The 20997-nt window shown below is 45.0% G+C and overlaps 1 protein-coding gene across 2 annotated transcripts in view; it reads left to right on the top strand.

Moving 5' to 3' along the window:
* Window positions 1-20997, top strand: part of HERC2 (HECT and RLD domain containing E3 ubiquitin protein ligase 2) — a 139585-nt gene that overhangs the window by 16126 nt on the left and 102462 nt on the right. For both annotated transcript variants that reach the window (XM_033100308.1, XM_033100307.1), the window contains exons 7-16: window positions 560-716; window positions 2592-2702; window positions 3216-3387; window positions 4585-4758; window positions 6048-6236; window positions 7664-7815; window positions 8918-9075; window positions 9157-9270; window positions 11259-11510; window positions 15859-16052. In XM_033100308.1, coding sequence (XP_032956199.1) covers window positions 560-716; window positions 2592-2702; window positions 3216-3387; window positions 4585-4758; window positions 6048-6236; window positions 7664-7815; window positions 8918-9075; window positions 9157-9270; window positions 11259-11510; window positions 15859-16052 — 1673 coding nt within the window. The remainder of the gene's footprint in view (window positions 1-559; window positions 717-2591; window positions 2703-3215; window positions 3388-4584; window positions 4759-6047; window positions 6237-7663; window positions 7816-8917; window positions 9076-9156; window positions 9271-11258; window positions 11511-15858; window positions 16053-20997) is intronic.

Raw genomic sequence — 20997 nt, 5'->3', positions numbered from 1 at the left:
AGTGGGCCTGGCGGTCAGGTAGTGGGCCCGGCCGTCAGGTAGTGGGCCCGGCGGTCAGGTAGTGGGCCCGGCCGTCAGGTAGTGGGCCCGGCCGTCAGGCAGTGGGCCCGGCCGTCAGGTAGTGGGCCTGGTCGTCAGGGACATGGGCCTGGCCACTGGCCTGTGCTCACCAGCCCCTGGGCTGGTTCCACGTGCTGCCTATACCTCATGTATCTTGTTTGTAAATGATAGGCTTCAGAATCTGTTTGACTTCTCCGGTTTGTGCTTTTTTCCAAAGAAAAATAGGTAAAAGTCACTCACTGCAGTGCCTCAGTATAGATTTATCGTCTAGGGGAATGGGAGGTCCGATGTGCTCACATAGACTCACAAAGACAGAATTGGCTCTGGGGCCACTGTGTCCTGTTGCAGTCCCTGGAGTTCTTGAGTGTCTCATTGAGAGGGAAGAGAGGCGGCCCGTGTGGCAGCGGCATCCTCACGCTGAGCAGTTGGACTGCCCAGAGAGTGGGGACAGTGCTGCCCATGGAGTGGATGGCGCTCACTGATGTGCTCGTGTGCCCAGGGGAGGATGCGGACCTGTGCAGCGAGCTGTTGCAGGAGTCCCTGGAGGCGCTGAGAGCCCTGCCCGAGGCCTCACTTTTCGATGACAGCGCGGTGTCCTCTGTGTGGCTGGAGGTGGTGGAGAGAGCCACCAGGTTCCTCAGGGCCGTCGTTACGGGGTGAGTCCTCGCCTCCCACACCTCACTGCTGCATGTTTCCCACAGGCTCCAGCTCCCACTGACCTTTACTAGAGCTGAGAGCCTCAGTGGTTGGTGTGGGCGTGTGTTTGTAGCACCCTCTGATTCCAGAGCTTGGTCTCAGCTTTTCAAAGTTCGACTTCTGGGACTCTGATCGGACCCAGGGAGCTGTCATAGCGAGTGGGGCGGATAGTGAGAGATGTGTTTTTAATTAATCTCAGACATTTTGTCTTGGGGATCAGTCATTCATAAAGGGTTTGAACACCGGTTATGTGCCTATCAGTGAGAATGTGGGTGCACCATTGGACGGTGGGTGTAATCTTAATTGACAGCATGGGGGCCGGCCCGGTGGCTCAGGCGGGTGGAGCTCCGTGCTCCTAACTCCAGAGTCTGCCGGTTTGATTCCCACATGGGCCAGTGGGCTCTCAACCCCAAGGTTGCCGGTTCAACTCCTTGAGTCCCGTAAGGGATGGTGGGCTCCGCCCCCTGCAACTAAGATTGAACACGGCACCTTGAGCTGAGCTGCCACTGAGCTCCTGGATGGCTCAGTTGGTTGGAGCGCGTCCTCTCAACCACAAGGTTGCCGGTTCGACTCCCACAAAGGATGGTGGGCTGCGTCTCCTGCAACTAGCAATGGCAACTGGACCTGGAGCTGAGCAGCGCCCTCCACGACTAAGATTGAAAGGACAACTTGACTTGGGGAAAAAAAAAAAAAAGTCCTGGAAGTACACATTGTTCCCCAATAAAGTCCTGTTAAAAAAAAAAATTTGAATGTGAATCATTGTAAGGAAGACCATGAACTCTGGGCTTCGGTGCTATGCTTTTTTTTCTTTTTTTTTATTTTATTGGGGAATATTGGGGGATAGTGTGTTTCTCCAGGACCCATCAGCTGCAAGTCATTGTCCCTCAATCTAGCTGTGGAGGGTGCAGCTCAATTCAAAGCCCAGTCGCTGTTTTCAATCTTGGTTGCAGGGGGCACAGGCCACCATCCCATGCGGGAATTGAACTGGCAAGCTGGTTAAGAGCTCGCCCTCTAACCAACTGAGCCATCCAGCTGCCCGGGTGCTATGTATTTTTGCTAATGGTGTTTAAGTTTAAAAAACACGCATATACTTATACAAAATTCAGCAGCACAGACACACTCAGAGGAAAAGTAAGTCTCTTCTCTTTCCCTTAGCCAGAGGTCACTGCCATGTCCCTTCCAGCAAGCAGGGACACCTGTGGTCTCGGTGCCAATGGAATGAGAATTTGGATCCCTGGGCTGCTGGTGAAAACACTGGCACTAGGTTTAGTGGGTCTCTGAAAATAGGCTGGGAATTAACTGCAAAAATTCAAATGTAACAGTCATGTTGGAAGACCTTCTATTCCCCATCTTGGGTTGAGCAGACTTGTTATTTATGATCGGAGAACAAGGAAAAGTTAAAATTCTTTTTCTGATCAGAGGTGAAAATGAGCATGGACATTCTGCCTGTAGATTCTCGGTGGTTGTAGAACCGACCCTTCTCCGGTTCGACAGAGGAATGTCAATCCTCTAACAACCTCCCGTGCCACTGAGACTGGAAATAGATCTACACATATCCTTCTCGTCATCTGAATAATGATCCAAATGATTTTGTGGTACAGAAACTCGGAATATGTCTTCTAATGTAATCTTAATGTCTGAATGGATATTTTAATGAAAAGATATCTTTACAAGTTAATTGTGCACTTTGAAATCGCTGAATTTTAGTAGCAAGTCTCAGAAACTTGATTCTAGATATTAAATGCATTTCTCCATGAGAGAATATAGTTCAGATGACATTGCAGTGTCGTGTGTAGCATGCGGTCCTTCACCTCGACGTCGCTTTGTCATTTCAGGGACGTGCATGGGCCGCCGGGGAGCAAAGGGCCGGGAGGCGTCCCCCTGCAGGACCAGCGTCTGGCCCTGGCCATCCTCTTAGAGCTGGCTGTGCAGAGAGGCACGCTGAGGTGAGAGTGCCGCGGGCCAGAGGCTTGTGGTTTGGTGGCATCTCACCGAATCCTCTGGGACTGTGTCAAACGTGCAGTGTTCTGTCATCAAACACTGTGTCCCAGGTCACTGTTATCTTTTAAACCTGGGCACACTCAGCTTTTCTTCACTTCCTTTTCTGTGTTCAACTTTCTAACAGTCTAGGAAATGTTCTTTTTTTTCTTAGTTTTCTTAAAATAATTATTTTTATTCCATTAATGTAACGTCCCAGAAATTCCATGTAGAAAGTGCTGTTTTGAGCTTCTTAAGTGGTTCTGTATTTCATATCCACAGAAGGTGAATGTCGTGTGCTAAAATCTTGGTGTGGATTCAGTGATTTTACTGCTAAGAGTTTTGATAATGTTATTTGGCTTTCCTTTCCAATCAAAAGTATTTCTTCGATTTTACTTAGCTGTCTGCTTTTATTTTTGACAGATTGTGCCAGAAAAAGTTAATGTGTTTTGACTAGAGAGTAAAGGTACTTTCTCTTTCAGCCAAATGTTATCTGCCGTCCTGTTGTTGCTTCAGCTGTGGGACAGTGGGGCCCAGGAGGCGGACAATGAGCGCTCCGCCCAGGGCACTAGTGCCCCCCTCCTCCCTTTGCTGCATCGATTCCAGAGCATGAGCTGTGGGAAAGATGTCCCTCACACTGAGGGTGACACTCACGTAAGTGTCAGCCCCAGGCTTTGCATTTTTCAGTTATCCTAAGAGTTAGATTTTTATACACAGGACCAGAGCACACATGTGGGGTGGTGGTCTGGAGTGGGGAGGGTGTATTTGATGATTTCAGCAGCGAGCTCGGTGTGGGGCAGGGGTGGGGCAGGTGTCGGGGAGGCATGGGGGGCGCGGGGCAGGAGGGTGGGGGGCATGGGATGTGACGGGAGTGAAGGTAGGAGGCTTGGAGGGTGTAAAGAGGCCATGTTCGCCTCTACGAGTGGAGGCAGGTAGATGGGCCCCTGTAGTGCTAAGGGGGGGTGCTTTGAGGAGGGGCTGCCCCGTGAGGTCTCACTGTGCACATGGACACAAACACATGTTGTTCCCATGTGGTCCACCTGCTTCCTCTGACCCTGCACAGGGGCGGCTAGGTCTTTATCCTCTGGGTTCGCCACATGCCATTTGTGGAGAAGACAGGCCAGCTAGCAACAGTTACATGGGCAGCACACAGTCTCGTCAGACACATGCTCTTGTAAATAAATCTTAGGAACAGTGCACTGAGACTGGCTGACTGTGTCAGCCCTGTGTGTGTGGCACCTCGTGAAGCACGTCACCTGAGTCATCCCAGGACGCCGAGCCTGGTGGCCAAGCCTGGCCTGAATCTGAACCCTTAGGACTGCTGCTTTTTAGAGGTGCAGGTTGGGTTTGCAGGTCGCTTCTGCAGAGACATAGCCGCTCCATTATAACGTTTTAGCCTAACTTTTCTATCACGTGGCAGTCTTTGGTGACAACAAGGCTATTCTGCCTGTCCAAGAATTAGAACTAATGATGTCAAATGAAATCTGGCTTGCTCCAGAGTGTGCAGCATTTGGATTGAAATAAGTGGTGTTTGTTTGAGTTTTCAAAGCCAGGCAGAGGGGCAGTGCTGTGTGCCCAGAAAGCTTACTCCTCGCGCTTCTGAGGTCTGTGGGTGGTGAACCTGCGGGGTGGCTGGGCTGCCACTGGCCCTGTGGAGGGTGCAGTCACGCAGCGAGTGTGTAAACGTGGATCAGGGGCCAGTGTCAGTGCATCGTGACACTTAACCATTGATGGCCAAAGGAGCAGGTGACAGGTAATGTGCAACTGAACAGCAGAACAGGAAGCCTCCTGAAGGCAATGTGTTACTTGACTTTGCCCATCCCTGAACATGTTTGCTCACTTCCTCTGCAGCTTCTGTCCGGCCCTCTGAGCCCCAACGAGAGTTTCCTGAGGTACCTCACTCTTCCCGAAGACAGTGAGCTCGCCATCGACTTGCGGCAGACTGCAGTGGTCGTCATGGCTCACCTGGACCGCCTGGCCACCCCCTGCATGCCGCCGCTCTGCAGCTCGCCCACGTCCCACAAGGTATGTCGTCGGCGGGGCAGACCTCTGCGGGCCCCAGGTGGTGCCACGCCGGCCTGCTCCATGCCTCCTGGGACACCCGTTCTCTGTGCGGCTTGAGTGGCCTGACTCCAGACAATGTCTTGCACAGCTTCAGGTGTGGTGGTCAGCTGAGTGCCCACGGGTTACAGACCCACCCCCGGTCCCAGTCCCAGGTTCAGGAGGCTCATGCTCACAGTGTGTCTCACACCCCAGCCTTCCTTGGAAGCTCCAGCGCCTGTCTACACGTGGAGCCCTGAGCAGAGCCGTCTGCTGGTGCCGCTCAGAGCGATGGTGACACACTAAGGACATGCCGAGGCCCTCCCTAGTCATACCTGCTCAGCACTGCATTGCCCCATGGCACCCTGGGAAAACTGCCCTTTGCTGGGGTCATGCAGACCGCCCTAGTTTTGAGTCCGGGTTTTTGTAACTTTATTTTTAATATGAAGAGTCTTTATTTCTTTTAATAGTCACTTTTCCCAAAATAAGTAACGTGAACATGGTTCAAAAATCAAAATTAAATGCAAAGCCACATTGTCCATTCCTTTTCTCACGCCCTCGCCATCCACCTTCCTTCCTCCTGCTGCTCACTTCTCCGTCTCGTGCCCTTGCGGTGCTGTCTGGGATGACGCTTTAGCGGTGGCCTGTCGCACTGCTTTCCCTGAGCCGTGTGTCCTGCAGAGCACTCTGTATCAGTGAACCCCGGGGCTCTGTCGTCGTCGTCTTAACAGCAACTCGGGCTTCATGTGTGGGTGTGTCCTGAGTTTTTAGCAGCCATCTGTCGGTGGGCACTTGTGCTGCCAGAAGTTTGCTCCCAGATAGTGCCACGATGACTGGCTTGTCCATTCGTGCGCTGTGCGTGTGCCAGCAGTGATGTACGCGGCGTGGGTGACACGTTAGCTGATCACACCAAACTGCTCGCATGTGGCATGGTCCCTGTCACCCCCTCCAGCAGTAGGGACACTTGTCTCCCCGCCTTGTGCCTAGGCTCTCAGGTCTCTGCCTGCTGTGGCACAGAACGACCACGTCCTATTTCTCAGTATGTTTAAGGCCCTGTTGTTCTACTTTCTCACGGGCTCTGTCGGTGAAACGCTGTGGGAAGGCAACCTGTTCAGTCACTGTGTCTCACCTGTCAGCGGAGGTGATAGGGAATGTTAGGACTTGTCTTGATATTTTGGATCAGCTCCTTTTTTTACTTGCTCTGTCTTTATTTGACTAAGAAAGACATTTCCTTGCTGCTGTAATAAAGTATTCCCTGCTTTGTTATCTTCCAGGGCTCACTGCAGGAGGTCATAGGATGGGGGCTCATAGGGTGGAAGTACTATGCTAACGTGATCGGCCCGGTCCAGTGTGAGGGCCTCGCCGGCCTGGGGGTCACGCAGATCGCCTGTGCCGAGAAGCGCTTCCTGATCCTGTCGAGGACCGGCCGTGTGTACACACAGGCCTACAACAGCGACACGCTGGTGGGTGTTGCGGTGGGCGGGAGGCGGCTGTGGTGCTGGCAGCCTGGGTCTTCTTCAGGTCGTTTGGTTTCCGAAGGTTTCTGAGCATCTGTTCATTGTATACAACAGAGTGATCAGACAATACGGTGAATGTGTAAAGAAAAAACTTATTACAGTAAGACACATTGTCATTAGTCCCCCTCAAAATACTCCCCCTCGCTTCGAACACACTTATCCATCGTTCTTGCCGCTTTCTGAAGCAGTTCTGGAAGTCCTCTTTCGTGACTTTCTTTAGTTGCACTGTCGCGGCTGCCTCAGTGTCGTGAATTGATTCAAAACGTTTACTTTTCATGGTCATTTTGACTTGGGGGAAGAGCCAGAAGTCGCATGGTGCCAGATCTGGTGAATGAGGTGGATGGGGACACAACGTAATATTTTTATTTGACAGAAATTGCCATGTACCAGAAGCGATGTGTGACATGGTGCCTTTCCATTGTGATTAAAAAATACAGTGAATGCTGCTGCTGAATGCCATCCAATGGAAAGGCAGGGATCTTCAATATGGGAAGCAGTGTGTCAATCCTTAGTAACAGTGTGTGACAAGTTTCAACTTGTTCCATGCTGTCAGTCAGGTGTGAGCTATGGTTGAGTGAACGTGTGTTTTAAAGTGTGCCGTAAATCATCCTCCATCATGACAACGCTCCGTGTCACACATCACTTCTGGTACATGGCAGTTTCTGTCAAATAAAAACATTACGGTGTGTCTTTATCTACCTATTCACCAGATCTGGCACCTGCAACTTCTGGCTCTTGCCGAAAGTCAAAATGATTCAGGACATCAAATCATTGCGACCATGACAGCGCGACTAAAGACACTCACGAAAGAGGACTTCCAGAACTGCTTCAGAAAGTGGCAGGAACGATGGGATAAGTGTGTTCGAAGCGAGGGGGAGTATTTTGAGGGGAATTAATGACAATGTGTCTTTTAACAAATTTTTTAATTAAACATTCCGTATTATTTGATCACCTCGTGTTATCAGTCATGCTTTATTATCTTAATCATACCCTTGTCAAGAATTCGAGGCAGAATTTGTTAGTTGCCAAGGTCAAGGACTCCTGGCCGTGACACTCACTGCAGCTGTGATTCCCATCTGTAAACTGACTTTGCAGGTGTAAAGCCATCTGACTTTGGGGGTCATGCAGTAACAGTGAGGTCACAATGAGAGAACGGGGGATGGTGGCCAGTTGGGACATGCTTGTCCCCTCAAGCTGTGGGTGACCACTCACGCAGCCCCCTAGTCACACATGGTCAGCAACCGCCAGATGCTCGTGTTGCTTCAGTGTGTGCAGGCTTGTTAGGCTGAGATACAGAGATGAAGAAAGTCATGCTGTGGTTGTTGAACTTGCACTTCTCACTAGTAACTGTCTTCCTGTGTTTACCCTTTTAGGCCCCACAGCTGGTCCAGGGTCTTGCCTCCAGAAACATTGTCAAAATTGCTGCCCATTCTGATGGTCACCACTACCTGGCCTTGGCAGCCACCGGAGAGGTGTACTCCTGGGGCTGTGGGGATGGCGGACGGCTGGGCCACGGGGACACTGTGTACGTACAACGCACTCCTGTAACTCTCTTGTTGTGTTGCTCTTGCCAAAATAGGGCGCAAAGGTGCCCACAGGCAGGGCGAGGGTGGACAGGGCTGTCCAGAGTGTCAGGCCCTGGGGGATGCCCGGGGAGCTCTGCCCACAGCACAGGGGTGACATCGGCAGCCTCCGTGCGCATCTCACCCCACTTCTGCACGTGCAGCTTTTGCTCCCCTTGCATAAGTCGCCTGGACCACGGCACTTTCTGAAGCAAATCCTACACTACTGTTCCTTCCTTCCCAGGTACTTCAGTGTGTCTCTATCAGATAAGGTCCCCCTTTCCAAAATGAACCATACTGTCATTCTCTCAGGCATAAAGGTCAATATTTCTTAATATTCTATTCTGGGGGAGCTTTTGATTATTGTTTGACAGCAGAAATACAACAAAATGGTCATTTTGAATGTAAGGTTGTGCAAATGGAGCTGCCGTGGTGGTCGGGAGCCTTCTTGCCTGTTGTGGCTGTGAGTGGGGTCTGGAGGAGAAAACTTGATCCGAGGGTGAACTTGAAGGTGCAGGCCCCCTCGGGGTCACTGTGAGCAGGGCGTGGGCAGCTGCAGTCGGGGGAGGCTGGCCTGCTCGCACTGTGGGGGAGGCAGAGTGATGGCCCCGCATGGCGGCGTCTGCAGAAACTCTCCCTGCTGCACCATGTTGTGGGGGTCAGATAGGGAAAGCCATGGCCTCCGCTGCTCCCTCCTCTAGCCCCTGTCATGATGTCGCACTTGGTTTCTGTCTGTCCCACTAGCCGAGTTCCTGAGCTTCAGCAAGTCGCTGGCATGTCAGCAGTCCCTTCCTGTGGCAGAGGACTCTGTCTGTGGACAGCCCACCGTCCTGGCCACTGTGAGCAGAGCTGTTGTGGACTCCATCAGACACTGCTCACTAGTCCTGCTGGGGGCCAGGCTTGGCACTGGGTGCTTGCTTAACAGAGTCGTGGGGGGTAGGGGTTGGAGTCCTATTTCCTTAATTGTTGCATAAGACACCTGAACGGGAAGGCGAGAACTCACTCAGGAACACACGAGTGCTCATGGGCAATGCTCAGGCCTTCACACGCCTCCTCTGTCCACAGGCCTCTGGAGGAGCCCAAGGTGATCTCTGCCTTCTCGGGGAAACAGGCTGGGAAACACGTGGTGCACATTGCGTGTGGGAGCACGTACAGCGCGGCCATCACCGCTGAGGGCGAGCTGTACACCTGGGGCCGGGGCAACTACGGCCGGCTGGGCCACGGTGAGTGGGTGGGGCCCGGCTGGGTGCGTGCTGGGAGGGGCCTGTGGGGCACAGCAGTGATGACGGTCTCTGTGTCTGAAGGTTCCAGTGAGGATGAGGCCGTTCCTATGCTGGTGGCTGGCCTCAAAGGGCTGAAGGTCATTGACGTGGCGTGCGGGAGTGGGGACGCCCAGACCCTGGCCGTGACTGAGAACGGTACGTGGAACTCATGCTGTCCGTGGGACCGGGGTGGGGGAGGGCTGCGTTCCTGGAGGCCGTGGCTTGGGCCTAGAACGACCACCGAGGCAGAAGTCCAGAGGTTACAGGACTGGGACCTTGTGTGGCACAAGCTTGAGAGATAATTAGTGGCTACCATCCTTCCTATTTGGGCATTTTATTTTTTAACCAAAAATGAGAGTTCAGGGCGGCCGGATGGCTCAGTTGGTTAGAGCACAAGCTCTAAACAACAGGGTTGCTGGTTCAATTCCCACATGGGCCAGGGAGCTGCGCCCTCCACAACTAGATTGAAGGATAATGAGCTGCTGCTGAGCTTCCGGAGGGGCGGCCAGATGGCTCAGTTGGTTAGAGGGCGAGCTCCCAACAAGGTTGCCGGTTCAATTCCTTCATGGGACGGTGGGCTGTGCCCCCTGCAACTAAGATTGAAAACAGCACCTGGACGTGGAGCTGAGCTGCGCCCTCCACAACTAGATTGAAGGACAGTGACTTGGAGCTGATGGGCCCCGGAGAAGCATACTTTTCCCCAATATTCCCCAATTAAAAAAAAAGAAAAAAAATGAGAGTTAAGATGGAATCATTGATGTGCTAAACTGTCTCTGGTTGGGATTACATTTCCTACCATTCAGCACCCTTGACTCCCTGTGGTAAACCCTGCTCAGTCTGTGTTTTCTACCGTATGATGGATGCTACGTTGTTTTTAATTCTAGTTTTGTGTTTGTGTTCATGAGCGAGGTTGTATCTATTTTACATTTTTGAGGGTACATCTGTCAGGTTCGATGGTTAGAATCACGTGGTGTTTTAAACCGTATTTGGTGGTATCTGATGTCTCTGTCAATCAGCGGGGGCCTCAGCCTGTGCTGCCCGCAGAGGTTGGGTGGCAGGTTGGGAACTGACTGCTGCAGTGGAAGCAAAGCATCCTGGCCTGTGCAGTCTGGCCCTGAAAACATGGTGACAGTGGGGATCGCCAGGTGGGCTGTGTGACCAGCGGGCATCGCAGCCAGAGTACAGGAGTGTGCACACGCACTCGCTCGTCCTGTGTACAGGTCTGCGGGGTTGCCATTGCCATGGTGATGTCATCGACCACCTTCCAATGGCTCGTCTACCGTTTTCAGTTTAGATCAGGGATTGGCTATTTTTGCAAATAGCATTGTTGGAACGCAGCCACGCCAGCTCACTTACATGTTTTCTGTGGCTGCTGTCCTGCGACAGTGGCCTCGTTGGTAGCTGTGACAGAGACCATTCTCCCACAAAGCCTAGAAATACTTATCATCTGATCTTTAAGAAAAGGTTTCCTGATCTTTGTTTAGATTTTTTAAAATAGAATGGGAACCTAGTTGCATATGGAGCGACCTAGTTTCTTTGGATTTTTCTCATCTTTCACAGTTTTCACCTACCCCTAATTTAGCAGGTTTTTTGTTTTTGCAATTCTCTTTATTGATTTTTTGCAAATTATTCAGGTTTGCTTTATTTAGAGTAAAAATCCCACATGATTACAATTTTACTGTACTCATTTTTATAATATTTAATTAAATGAACAGGTGTTATTGGGAATAAATACAATCACATGGTTGACGTGTAGTCAGCATGCTGGGAACAGAGTGCGCAGGCTGAGCGGCTGTGTGCCGTGCTGGCTCTGTACCGAGCTCTGGAGGCGGGGCAGCTTTTGTTCCGTGTACAGGCCGTAGTTGAAGCACGGTCCTTGAGCTCAGACCAGTAAGCATCAGGCTTTATTATTTATTCCGTTAAAACAGAAAGAAAACCCCAGCTTTCTTCTTGTTAATTGCTTCTGTACCATCCTCAAGTGTTATATAAACTAGGTTCATTTGGTTGGTAACCACCTGTGTATGTTAACTACATGTATTTGTGGTCTGCATTTTCGTGTTATTGGTTACATTGATTATTTTCAGCCATTTAAAAGTTCCTTTAAGGTGTAGTTATTTTGATTTAAATACATTTGCATTTTGTAGGTCAAGTGTGGTCTTGGGGAGATGGCGACTACGGGAAATTGGGCAGAGGTGGTAGTGATGGCTGCAAAACGCCAAAGCTGATCGAAAAGCTTCAGGACTTGGATGTCGTCAAAGTTCGATGTGGAAGTCAGTTTTCTGTGGCTTTGACAAAAGATGGCCAAGTGTATTCATGGGGGAAAGGTGATAACCAGAGACTTGGGCACGGGACAGAGGAGCACGTCCGTTACCCCAAACTCCTGGAGGGTCTTCAAGGTGAGTGTGAATGTGCTTCTCAGACCCCGCGGGGCCGCTTCCTCGTCATCTTTGCAGCTTGCAGGCTTCTCTTTCTTCACCTGAGTCCGCGAGTGAGCTGGCATTAGAAGCTTTCACCCACATTTTGGTAGGTATAGATAACATGGAAAGTGGTTTGTGTATATTACGAAATGGCCTACAATTAGTCTCACCACATTTAATTGCAAACTCATTCAGTTTTACTGATACTGGAGAGTTCTTTGTGTGGCTGGTACCCAAGCATTCATCACCGTGAGCCGGCCACCATGAGGGCTTTGGGTGAGGTCACCTGTAGTTACACTGTGGACACCAAAGAGTGCCGGCACGTGCATGGTGCTGGGGGAGCACAGAGGAGGGTGGGCTTGCTCTGCCAGCAGGGATCTCATTTGAACCCATCCTTGGTGAGTGAGTCCTGCTTGTTGGGTTCGAGAGCACCCCGCACACACTCTAGTAGAGGGGACTACTGGGGACCAAGGCACATAGGTGTTCCTTGCAGGTGCCTCCCGAATGGTGGGAGACTGGTGATCCTGGAGGGCTGTATCTCCAGGTGGGCAGACTTTTTCTTAAAGGGCCAGACAAATATTTTTGGTGTGAGGGCCACCTACTGTCTGTCCCAAGTGCCCAGTTCTGCTGTTGTAGCTCCAGAGCATCATAGACAGAGTGTAGTTGCACGGGCCTGGCTGTGCTCAGCACGTCATTCACGAAACAAGCCTTGAGTTTGACATGAGGGTGAAGTTTGCTGGATTCCTGAGCTGGATTCTTCTTTGTGTTTGCTTTTCTGTCCAGTGAGTTTAGAAGTGAGACTTTTAAGCGGAATGTGCCAGTTCCTTTCCCCATCATTTGTATTTTAAAATGTTAAGACCTTGATGACTAGAAGTTTTGTTTGCTCATGTGATATTTATTATTTTCTAAGCTTCTGAGATAAGTTGTAGAGTAATACAGTTGGTAGTATGTTGTGGAACTATATTTGAATTTTATTTGTTTTATTTATATTCCCTTCATTTAGTAAAAAAAAATCATCTTCCTCAGCTACGTTTATTAGATATAGAGATAGCTTGCTCTGAGAGTATTTCAATGATTGTTAATACAGTGGCTTTGGTGGTGGTTGTTAACTCATGATAGGCTCTTAAGATAGAGTCATTCCCTTTACTGCAGTAGAGTTTTTCCCCTGAATTATTTTTTATATGTTGACATTTCTGAAAATATCCTTTGTGTTGGTCATCTTAGATTTACTAATAAGCAAAAATATAATGCTTTAATAGCATTATTGAAATAGAAAAAAATGCACTTTATATCATTTAATTTTGAAGAAAAGTAGGTTTTTCGTTTTAGAAAACTTCCTCAATGAAGAGAGTACTTTGACACTCGCCAGTGTAGACCAGTCTGGGCCATAAAACATTCCTTAATGCATTTAAAAGAAGAAAAGCAAACACTGTCTATTCTGAGACTACAATGGATTTAAACTAGAAATCAGTTGCAGAAAGATAGCCATAAAATACCAAAATGCATGGTGATTAAACAGTGAACTTCCGAATAACACACGGGTCAAAGAAGAAATCTCGAGAAATTTTTAAGTATTTTGAATTGCATGAAAATGAAAACACAACTTACCAGAATTTGTGGGATGCAGTGAAAGCAGTGCTTAGAAGGAAGTTTATAATAGCGAATGCATGTATTAGAAAAGAAGAAAGATCTGAAATCAGTAGTCTTTCTGCACAACAAAGGAATCTATCAACAATTGACCTGAACACCTAATGTGAGACCATTTTAAGGACCAAGTTGTGGAACCTACAATCTGGTCCTGAGGTTAAGGGAACTTGTATCCAATGGAGAAATGGGGAGTTGACAAAACACAGTTAAAAGCAGTCATTAGAAAAGAATAAGAGAGCCATTTCCTGTTTTTGCTCTGAGTGGTTTTAAATCCTTCAGTAAATATGTTACACATAAAAAAAAGGAAGTAGTCAGTAAAATGAAAAGGTAGTGTACTTAATCAAAGAAAATACTGTAAATAATATATCTGATAAGAGGTTAATATTTAAAACATATAAAGAACTCACACAACTCAGTAGCAAAACAAAACAAAACAAAACAAAAAACACAAAAAAAAACCCTCCAAACAATCTAATTAAAAAATGGGCAGAAGACATTTTCCCAAAGAAAACATAGAGATGGCCAACAGGTTCATGAAAAGGTGCTCAACACCACTAATTATCAGGGAAATGCTGATTAAAACCACAATGAGACATAACTTCACACCTGTCAGAATGGCTATCATCAACGAGATAAGAAATACAAGTACTGGAGAGGCTGTAAAAAGGGAGAAAAGGAGAGCCCTCATGCACTGTTGGTAGAAATATAAACTGGTGCAGCCACTATGAGAAACAGTATGGAGGTTCCTCAGAAAATTTAAAATAGAACCACTATATGACCCAGCAATTCCACTTCTGGATACTTATCTGAAAGAAATGAAAAAACTAATTTGAAAAGGTCCCTGAACTCCATGTTTACTGCAGCATTGCTCACAACAGCCAAGACATGGAAGCGACCTAAGCGTCCATCAGTGGATGAATGGAGACAGAAGATGTGGTACATATACACAATGGAAGATTATTGAGGCAAAAAAGAAGGAAATCCTGCCATTTTGACACCATGGATTGACCTTGTGGGCGTTGTGTTGAGTGAGATAAGTCAGACAGAGAAAGGCAAACACTGTATGACTTCACTTACATCTGGAACACACACACACACACACCCACACACACACACACACACACCCCAAAATTGAACTCATAGATACAGAGAACGGATTGGTGGTTGCCAGAGGCGGGGGTTGGAGGGTTGGCAAAATGGGTGAAGGTGGTCAGAAGGTACAAGCTTCCAGTTATGAAATAAATCAGTCCTGGGGATGTAATGTACAGCATGATGACTATAGTTAATACTGTATTGTACATTTGAAAGTTGCTAAGAGAATAGGTCTTAAAAGTTGTCATCACGAGAGGAAACATTTGTACTTATGTGTGGTGATCAATATAAAAAATAAAATCAATTACTAAGTTTCCAACTTTGAAAACTAGAAAAGAATAGCAAATGAATCCAAAATAAGAAGGAAAGAAATAAGAATTAGAGCAGAAATCAATGAAATTGAAAATCAGAAACCAATGAAAATCAATGAAACCAAAAGTTCGTTCTTTGAAAAGATCAATAAACCTCTACCCAGGCTAAGAAAAAAATGAGAAGAAGGGACACAAATTTAAAATACCAGAAAGGAAAGAGGGGACATCACTACAGATCTCACAAACATTAAAAGGATGATAAAGGAGTATTATGAACAAGTCTGTGCCTCCAAGTTTGATAGCCTAGATGAAATGGATCATTCTTTAAAAGACGTTATTTGCCAAAACTCACACAAGAAGAAATAGGCAAACCAAATAGTCCTGAATATTAGATATTCAAATATTCAAATATTAAAGAAATTGAATCAATAGTTAATAATCTTCCAAAACAGTTCTTCCCAACCTGATCTGTAGATTCAGTACAATCCCAGTGAAAATCCCAGCAAGTTATTCTATGGATATTGACAAACTGATTCTAAAGTTTACCTGGAGGGGCAAAAGACCCAGAATCATCATCATAGTATTGAAGGAGATGAACAAGTCGGAGGACATACGCTAAGCTTCAAGCTTACTGGGAAGGTATGGTAATCAAGAGTATGACACTGGCTGAAGTACAGGCAGATCATAGGAAGAGGACAGAGGAGCGCTCAAGAGCTAGACACACATAAATATAGTCATCTTTCTCTTCATGGAGAAAAATAGTCTTCCCAACAGATGCTGTTGGAACAACTGGACATCCCCATGCAAAAAAAAGAATAATCGATAACAGGGAGGCTGTGCCTGTGTTGGGGCAGGGAGTATATGGCAAACCTGTGTCTTCTCAGTTTTGCTGTGAACATAAAAGTGCTCTAAAAACAGTCTTATTAAAAAAAAAAAGAATACTTTGCGTGGTTATACCTTCGGACAGGAGAATATGATCTAATAGTTAATTAAAAATACACTGCCTCTTTCTGATGATGAAAATCTGAATAAGGAGGGAAAAAACTAACATTCTTTTCAAACCCTAGCATTATTTATTTGTAGGCTGTAGGTCTTAATAAAACATAACAGGTTTTAATAAAATAGCTGATGAATTGTGCATATTAAAGCGATGAATTATCCTTCAGAAGTTGCCATTAGATGCCTCTGCCGTGAGACGCCTGGTATAAATATCTTGCTTGCAACAGAAGTCATAGGCATGGAACTGTATCTTGTATCTGCACTGCTCTTCCTTCTAGGCAAGAAGGTGATTGATGTGGCTGCAGGCTCCACCCACTGCCTGGCTCTGACTGAGGACAGCGAGGTCCACAGCTGGGGGAGCAACGACCAGTGCCAGCACTTTGACACCTTGCATGTGACCAAGCCCGAGCCTGCTGCGCTGCCAGGGCTGGATACTAAACACATAGTTGGAATTGCCTGCGGACCTGCCCAGGTACTGCATATATAGCTTGCTTTGGTATTTTGTAGAATTTTGATTTCCCATCATTCATTGCTAGTGTGCAGAAATACCACTGACTGGTATGTGTTGTCCTTATGTCCTGTGGTTATTCTAAATTCACTTATTGGTTCTAGGAACTTCACTGTTGATTCCTTGGGACAGAGACAGTTTTATTTCTTGTTCCAATATGTATTCCTTTTATTTCTTTTCCTTGCCTATTGCACTGGCCGGGAATTCCAATATGGTGTGGAATAGGATTGGTGAGAGGGTATGTCCTGGCTGCGTGCCTGACTCTAGGGAAGGAATTCAGCTTTTACCACTAGGTGCGATTTTAGTGGTGCGGTTTTTGGTAGAGTCCTTGTTATCAGATTATAGAAGGTTCCTTTACCTCCTAGTGTTTCAGAGTTTTCTCTTTATTCTGAATAGATGTTGAATTTTGTCAAGTGCTTTTTCTTCTCAAATGATCTGATCATGTACTTTTTCTTCTTCCGTCTGTTTATGTGGTGAAATACATTGATTGATTTCCAAGTACTGACCAAGCTTTGGATTCCCACTTGGTCATGATGTATTATTCTTTTTATAAATATACAATAGCTGGGTGTGAGTTGCTAATACATTGAAGAGGATTTCTTTCATCAATGCTTGTGGTTTTCCTTTTCTTTTTTTTTTTAATTAAAAGTTTATTGGGGTAACAATTGTTAGTAAAGCTACATAGATTTCAGGTGTGCAATTCTGTATTACATCATCTATAAATCCCATTGTGTGTTCACCTCCCTACCCTGAGTCAGTTCTCCTTCCATCACCATATATTTGATCCCCTTTACCCTCATCTCTACCATCCCCTTCCCCCCTTATCCTCTGGTAACCATTAAGCTATTGTCTGTGTCTATGAGTTTCTGTTTCTCATTTGTTTGTCTTGTTCTTTTGTTGTTTTTGGTTTATATACCACATATCAGTGAAATCATATGGTTCTCTGCTTTTTCTGTCTGACTTGCTTCGCTTAACATTATAATCTCAAGATCCATCTATGTTGTCAAAAATGGTGCTATTTCATCTTCTCTTACCGCCGAATAGTATTCCATTGTGTATATATACCACAACTTCTTTATCCATTCATCTATCGAAGGATATTTTGGTTGTTTCCAGGTCTTGGCCACCGTAAGTAAAGCTGCAATGAACATTGGAGCACACTTGTCTTTATGTATAAATGTTTTCAGGTTTTTTGGGTAGATACCCAGGAGAGGGATTGCTGGGTCATATGGTAATTCTATTCGTAATTTTTTGAGGCACCTCCACACTGCCTTCCATAGCAGCTGCACCAGTCTGCATTCCCACCAACAGTGTATGAGGGTTCCTTTTTCTCCACAGCCTCTCCAACACTTGTTACTATTTGTCTTGTTGATGATAGCCATTCTGACTGGGGTGAGGTGATATCTCATTGTGGATCATTTCTCTGATGATCAGTGATGTAGAGCATTTTTTCATATGTCTATTAGCCATTTGTATGTCCTCTTTGGAGAAATGTCTCTTCAGGTCCTCTGCCCATTTTCCAATTGGGTTGTTTGTTTTTTTTGTTGTAGAGTTGTATGAGTTACTTGTATATTTTGGATATTAGCTCCTTATCGCAGGCACTGTTTGCAAAAATCTTCTCCCATTCAGTTGGTTGCATTTTTGTTTTGTTGATGGTTTCTTTTGCTGTGCAGAAGCTTTTAAGTTTGATATAGTCCCATTCATTTATTTTAGCTTTTACTTCTCTTGCCTTTGGAGTCAAATTCATAAAATGCTCTTTGAACCCAAGATCCCTAAGTTTAGGTCCCTATGTTTTCTTCTATGCAGTTTATTGTTTCAGGTCTTATGCTTAGGTCTTTGATCCATTTTGAATTAATTTTGGTACACGGTGACAGATAGCAGTCCAGTTTCATTCTTTTGCATGTGGCTTTCCAATTCTGCCAGCACCATTTATTGAAGAGGCTGTCTTCTCTCCATTGTATGTTTTGCTTCTTTGTCAAAAATTATCTGTCCATATTTATATGGTTTTATCTGGGTTCTCAATTCTATTCCATTGGTCTATGTTGTCTGTTTTTCTGCCAATACCATGCTGTTTTGTGTAGTACAAGCTAAAGTCAGGGTGTGTGATACCTCCAGTGTTGTTCTTTTTTCTTATGATTGCTTTGGCTATTCAGGGTCTTTTGTGGTTCCAAACAAATCTGATGATTTTTTTGTTCTATTTCTTTACAAAACGCCATTGGGATTTTGATGGGGATCGCGTTAAATCTGTATATTGCTTTGGGTAATATGGCCATTTTAACTATGTTGATTCTTCCAATCCATGATCACGGAATGTCTTTCCATTTCTTTGTGTCTTCTTCAATTTCTTTTAAAAATGTCTTACAGTTTTCAACATATAGGTCTTTCACATCGTTGGTTAAGTTTATTCCTAGGTATTTTTTTCTTTTTGTTGCAATTGCAAAAGGAATATTTTTTAAATTTCTTTTTCTGAGATTTCATTGTTGTTACTATATAGGAATGCAATGGATTTCTGTGTGTTGATTTTGTAGCCGGCAACGTTACTATATTCGCTGATTGTTTCTAATAGCTTTTTGGTGGAGTCTTTAGAGTTTTCTATATATTACCATCATGTCATCTGCAAAGAGTGACAATTTAACTTCTTCATTCCCAACTTGGATGCCTTTTATTTCTTTCTCTTGCCTGATTGCTCTGGCAAGGACTTCCAACACTATGTTGAAAAGCAGAGGTGATAGGGGACAGCCCTGTCGTGTTCCTGAACGTAGAGCAAAGGGCTTCAGTTTTTCTCCATTAATTATGAGATTAGCCGACGGTTTGTCATATATGGCCTTCATTATGTTAAGGTATTTTCCTTCTATACCTATTTTATTAAGTGTTTTAATCATAAATGGATGTTGTATCTTGTCAAATGCTTTTTCTGCATCAATTGATATAATCATATGATTTTTGTCCTTTATTTTGTTTATGTGATGTATCACATTGATGGATGTGCGGATGTTGAACCATCCTTGTGCCCCGGGGATGAACCCCAGTTAGTCGTGATGAATAATCTTTTTAATGCATTGTTGCATTCGATTTGCTAGAATTTTGTTTAGGATTTTTCCATCTGTATTCATCAGAGATATTGGTCTGTAGTTTTCTGTTTTTGTGTTATCTTTACCAGGTTTTGGTATCAGGGTAATGTTGGCCTCATAAAATGAGTTAGGGAGTACTGTCTCTTCTTCAACTTTTGGAAGAGTTTGAGCAGGACTGGTATTACATCCTCTTTGAAGGTTTGGTAGAATTCACTAGTGAAGCCATCTGGTCCTGGACTTTTGCTTTTGGAACGGTTTTGGATGACTGATCCAATTTCGTTACTGGTGATCGGTCTGTTTAAATTTTCCAGTTCTTCATGGTTCAGCCTAGGAAGGCTATATGTTTCTAAGAACTTGTCCATTTCTTCTAGGTTATTGAATTGGTGGCATATACTACATAGTATTCTTGGATGATCTTTTGTATTTCTGTGACATCTGTGGTAACGTCCCCTCTTTCAGTTTTGATTTTATTAGTGTGTTTTCTCTTTTTATCTTAATGAGTCTAGCCAAGGGTTTGTCAATTTTGTTAATCTTTTCAATGTTTTCTATTACCTTTTGTTTTCTATTACCTTTTTGTTCTCTATTTCATTTAGTTCTGCTCTGATTTTTATTATTTCCTTTCTTCTGCTGACCTTGGGTTTCATTTGTTGTTCTTTTTCTAGTTCTTTAAGGTGTAATGTGAGGTTATTTATTTGGGATTTTTCTTGTTTCTTGAGATAGGCATGTAATGATATAAATTTCTCTCTTAAAACTGCTTTCGCTGCATCCCCTAAATTTTGGTAGAATGTGTTTTCATTTTCATTTGTTTCTATGTATCTTTTGATCTCTCATCTTATTTCTTTTTTGACCTGGGCGTTCTTTCAAAGTATGTTGTTTAATCTCCATGTATTTGTGGTTTTTCCTGATTTCTTTTTGCAGTTGATACCCAATTTCAAAGCCTTGTGATCAGAGAATATGCTTGGTATGATTTCAATCTTCTTAAATTGCTGAGGTTAGTTTTATGTCCCAATATTGGTCTATCCTTGAGAATGTTCTATGTACACTAGAAAAAAATGTATAGTCTGATGTTTTAGGATGAAGTGCTCTATAAATGTCGATTATGTCCATTTCATCTAATGTGTCATTTAGGGCTGCTATTTCTTTATTTTCTGTTTGGATGATCTATCCATAGCTGTCAATGATGTATTTAGGTCCCGTAGTATAATTGTGTTTTGGTCAATTTCTCCCTGTAGTTCTCTTAGTAGTTGCTTGGTATATTTCGGTGCTCTCTCGTTGGGAGCATAAATATTGATGACTGTTATTTCTTCTTGTTGTATAGTTCCCTTTACCATTATGAAATGTCCATCTTTTTCTCTTGTTACCTTTTTGCCCTGAAGTCTGTTTCATCTGATATCAGTATGACTACACCTGATTTTCTCTGGATACCAATTGCTTGGAGTGTCAATTTCCACCCTTTCACTTTGAACCTATGTTTGTCCTTGTAGCTGAGATGAGTCTGTTGGAGACAGCATATGGTTGAGTTTAGTTTTTTGATCCAATCTGCTACTCTGTGCCCTTTTATTTTTGAGTTCAGTCCATTTACATTTAGGGTAATTATTGATCTGTGAGGATTTCCTCTCATTCTGTCTTTAGTTTTCTGGTAAGACTGTGTCTCCATTGTTTCTTTGCCTCTTTGTTGTTGTCTATTATTTCTGTGTGGTGGTATTCTATGATTTTTTCCTCTGTTTCTTCATTTATTACAGTATGTATTTCAGTTCTAGATTTTTTTTTGGGTGGTTACCATTAAGTTTATGTAAAAGAAAGTTTGCCATTTAGAGTATTCCATTTTCTTCAGCATG

This window comes from Rhinolophus ferrumequinum, chromosome 28 (assembly GCF_004115265.2).
Source record: "Rhinolophus ferrumequinum isolate MPI-CBG mRhiFer1 chromosome 28, mRhiFer1_v1.p, whole genome shotgun sequence".
Classification (NCBI taxonomy): Eukaryota; Metazoa; Chordata; class Mammalia; order Chiroptera; family Rhinolophidae; genus Rhinolophus; species Rhinolophus ferrumequinum.
This window is presented reverse-complemented; position numbering and strand designations above follow the sequence as displayed.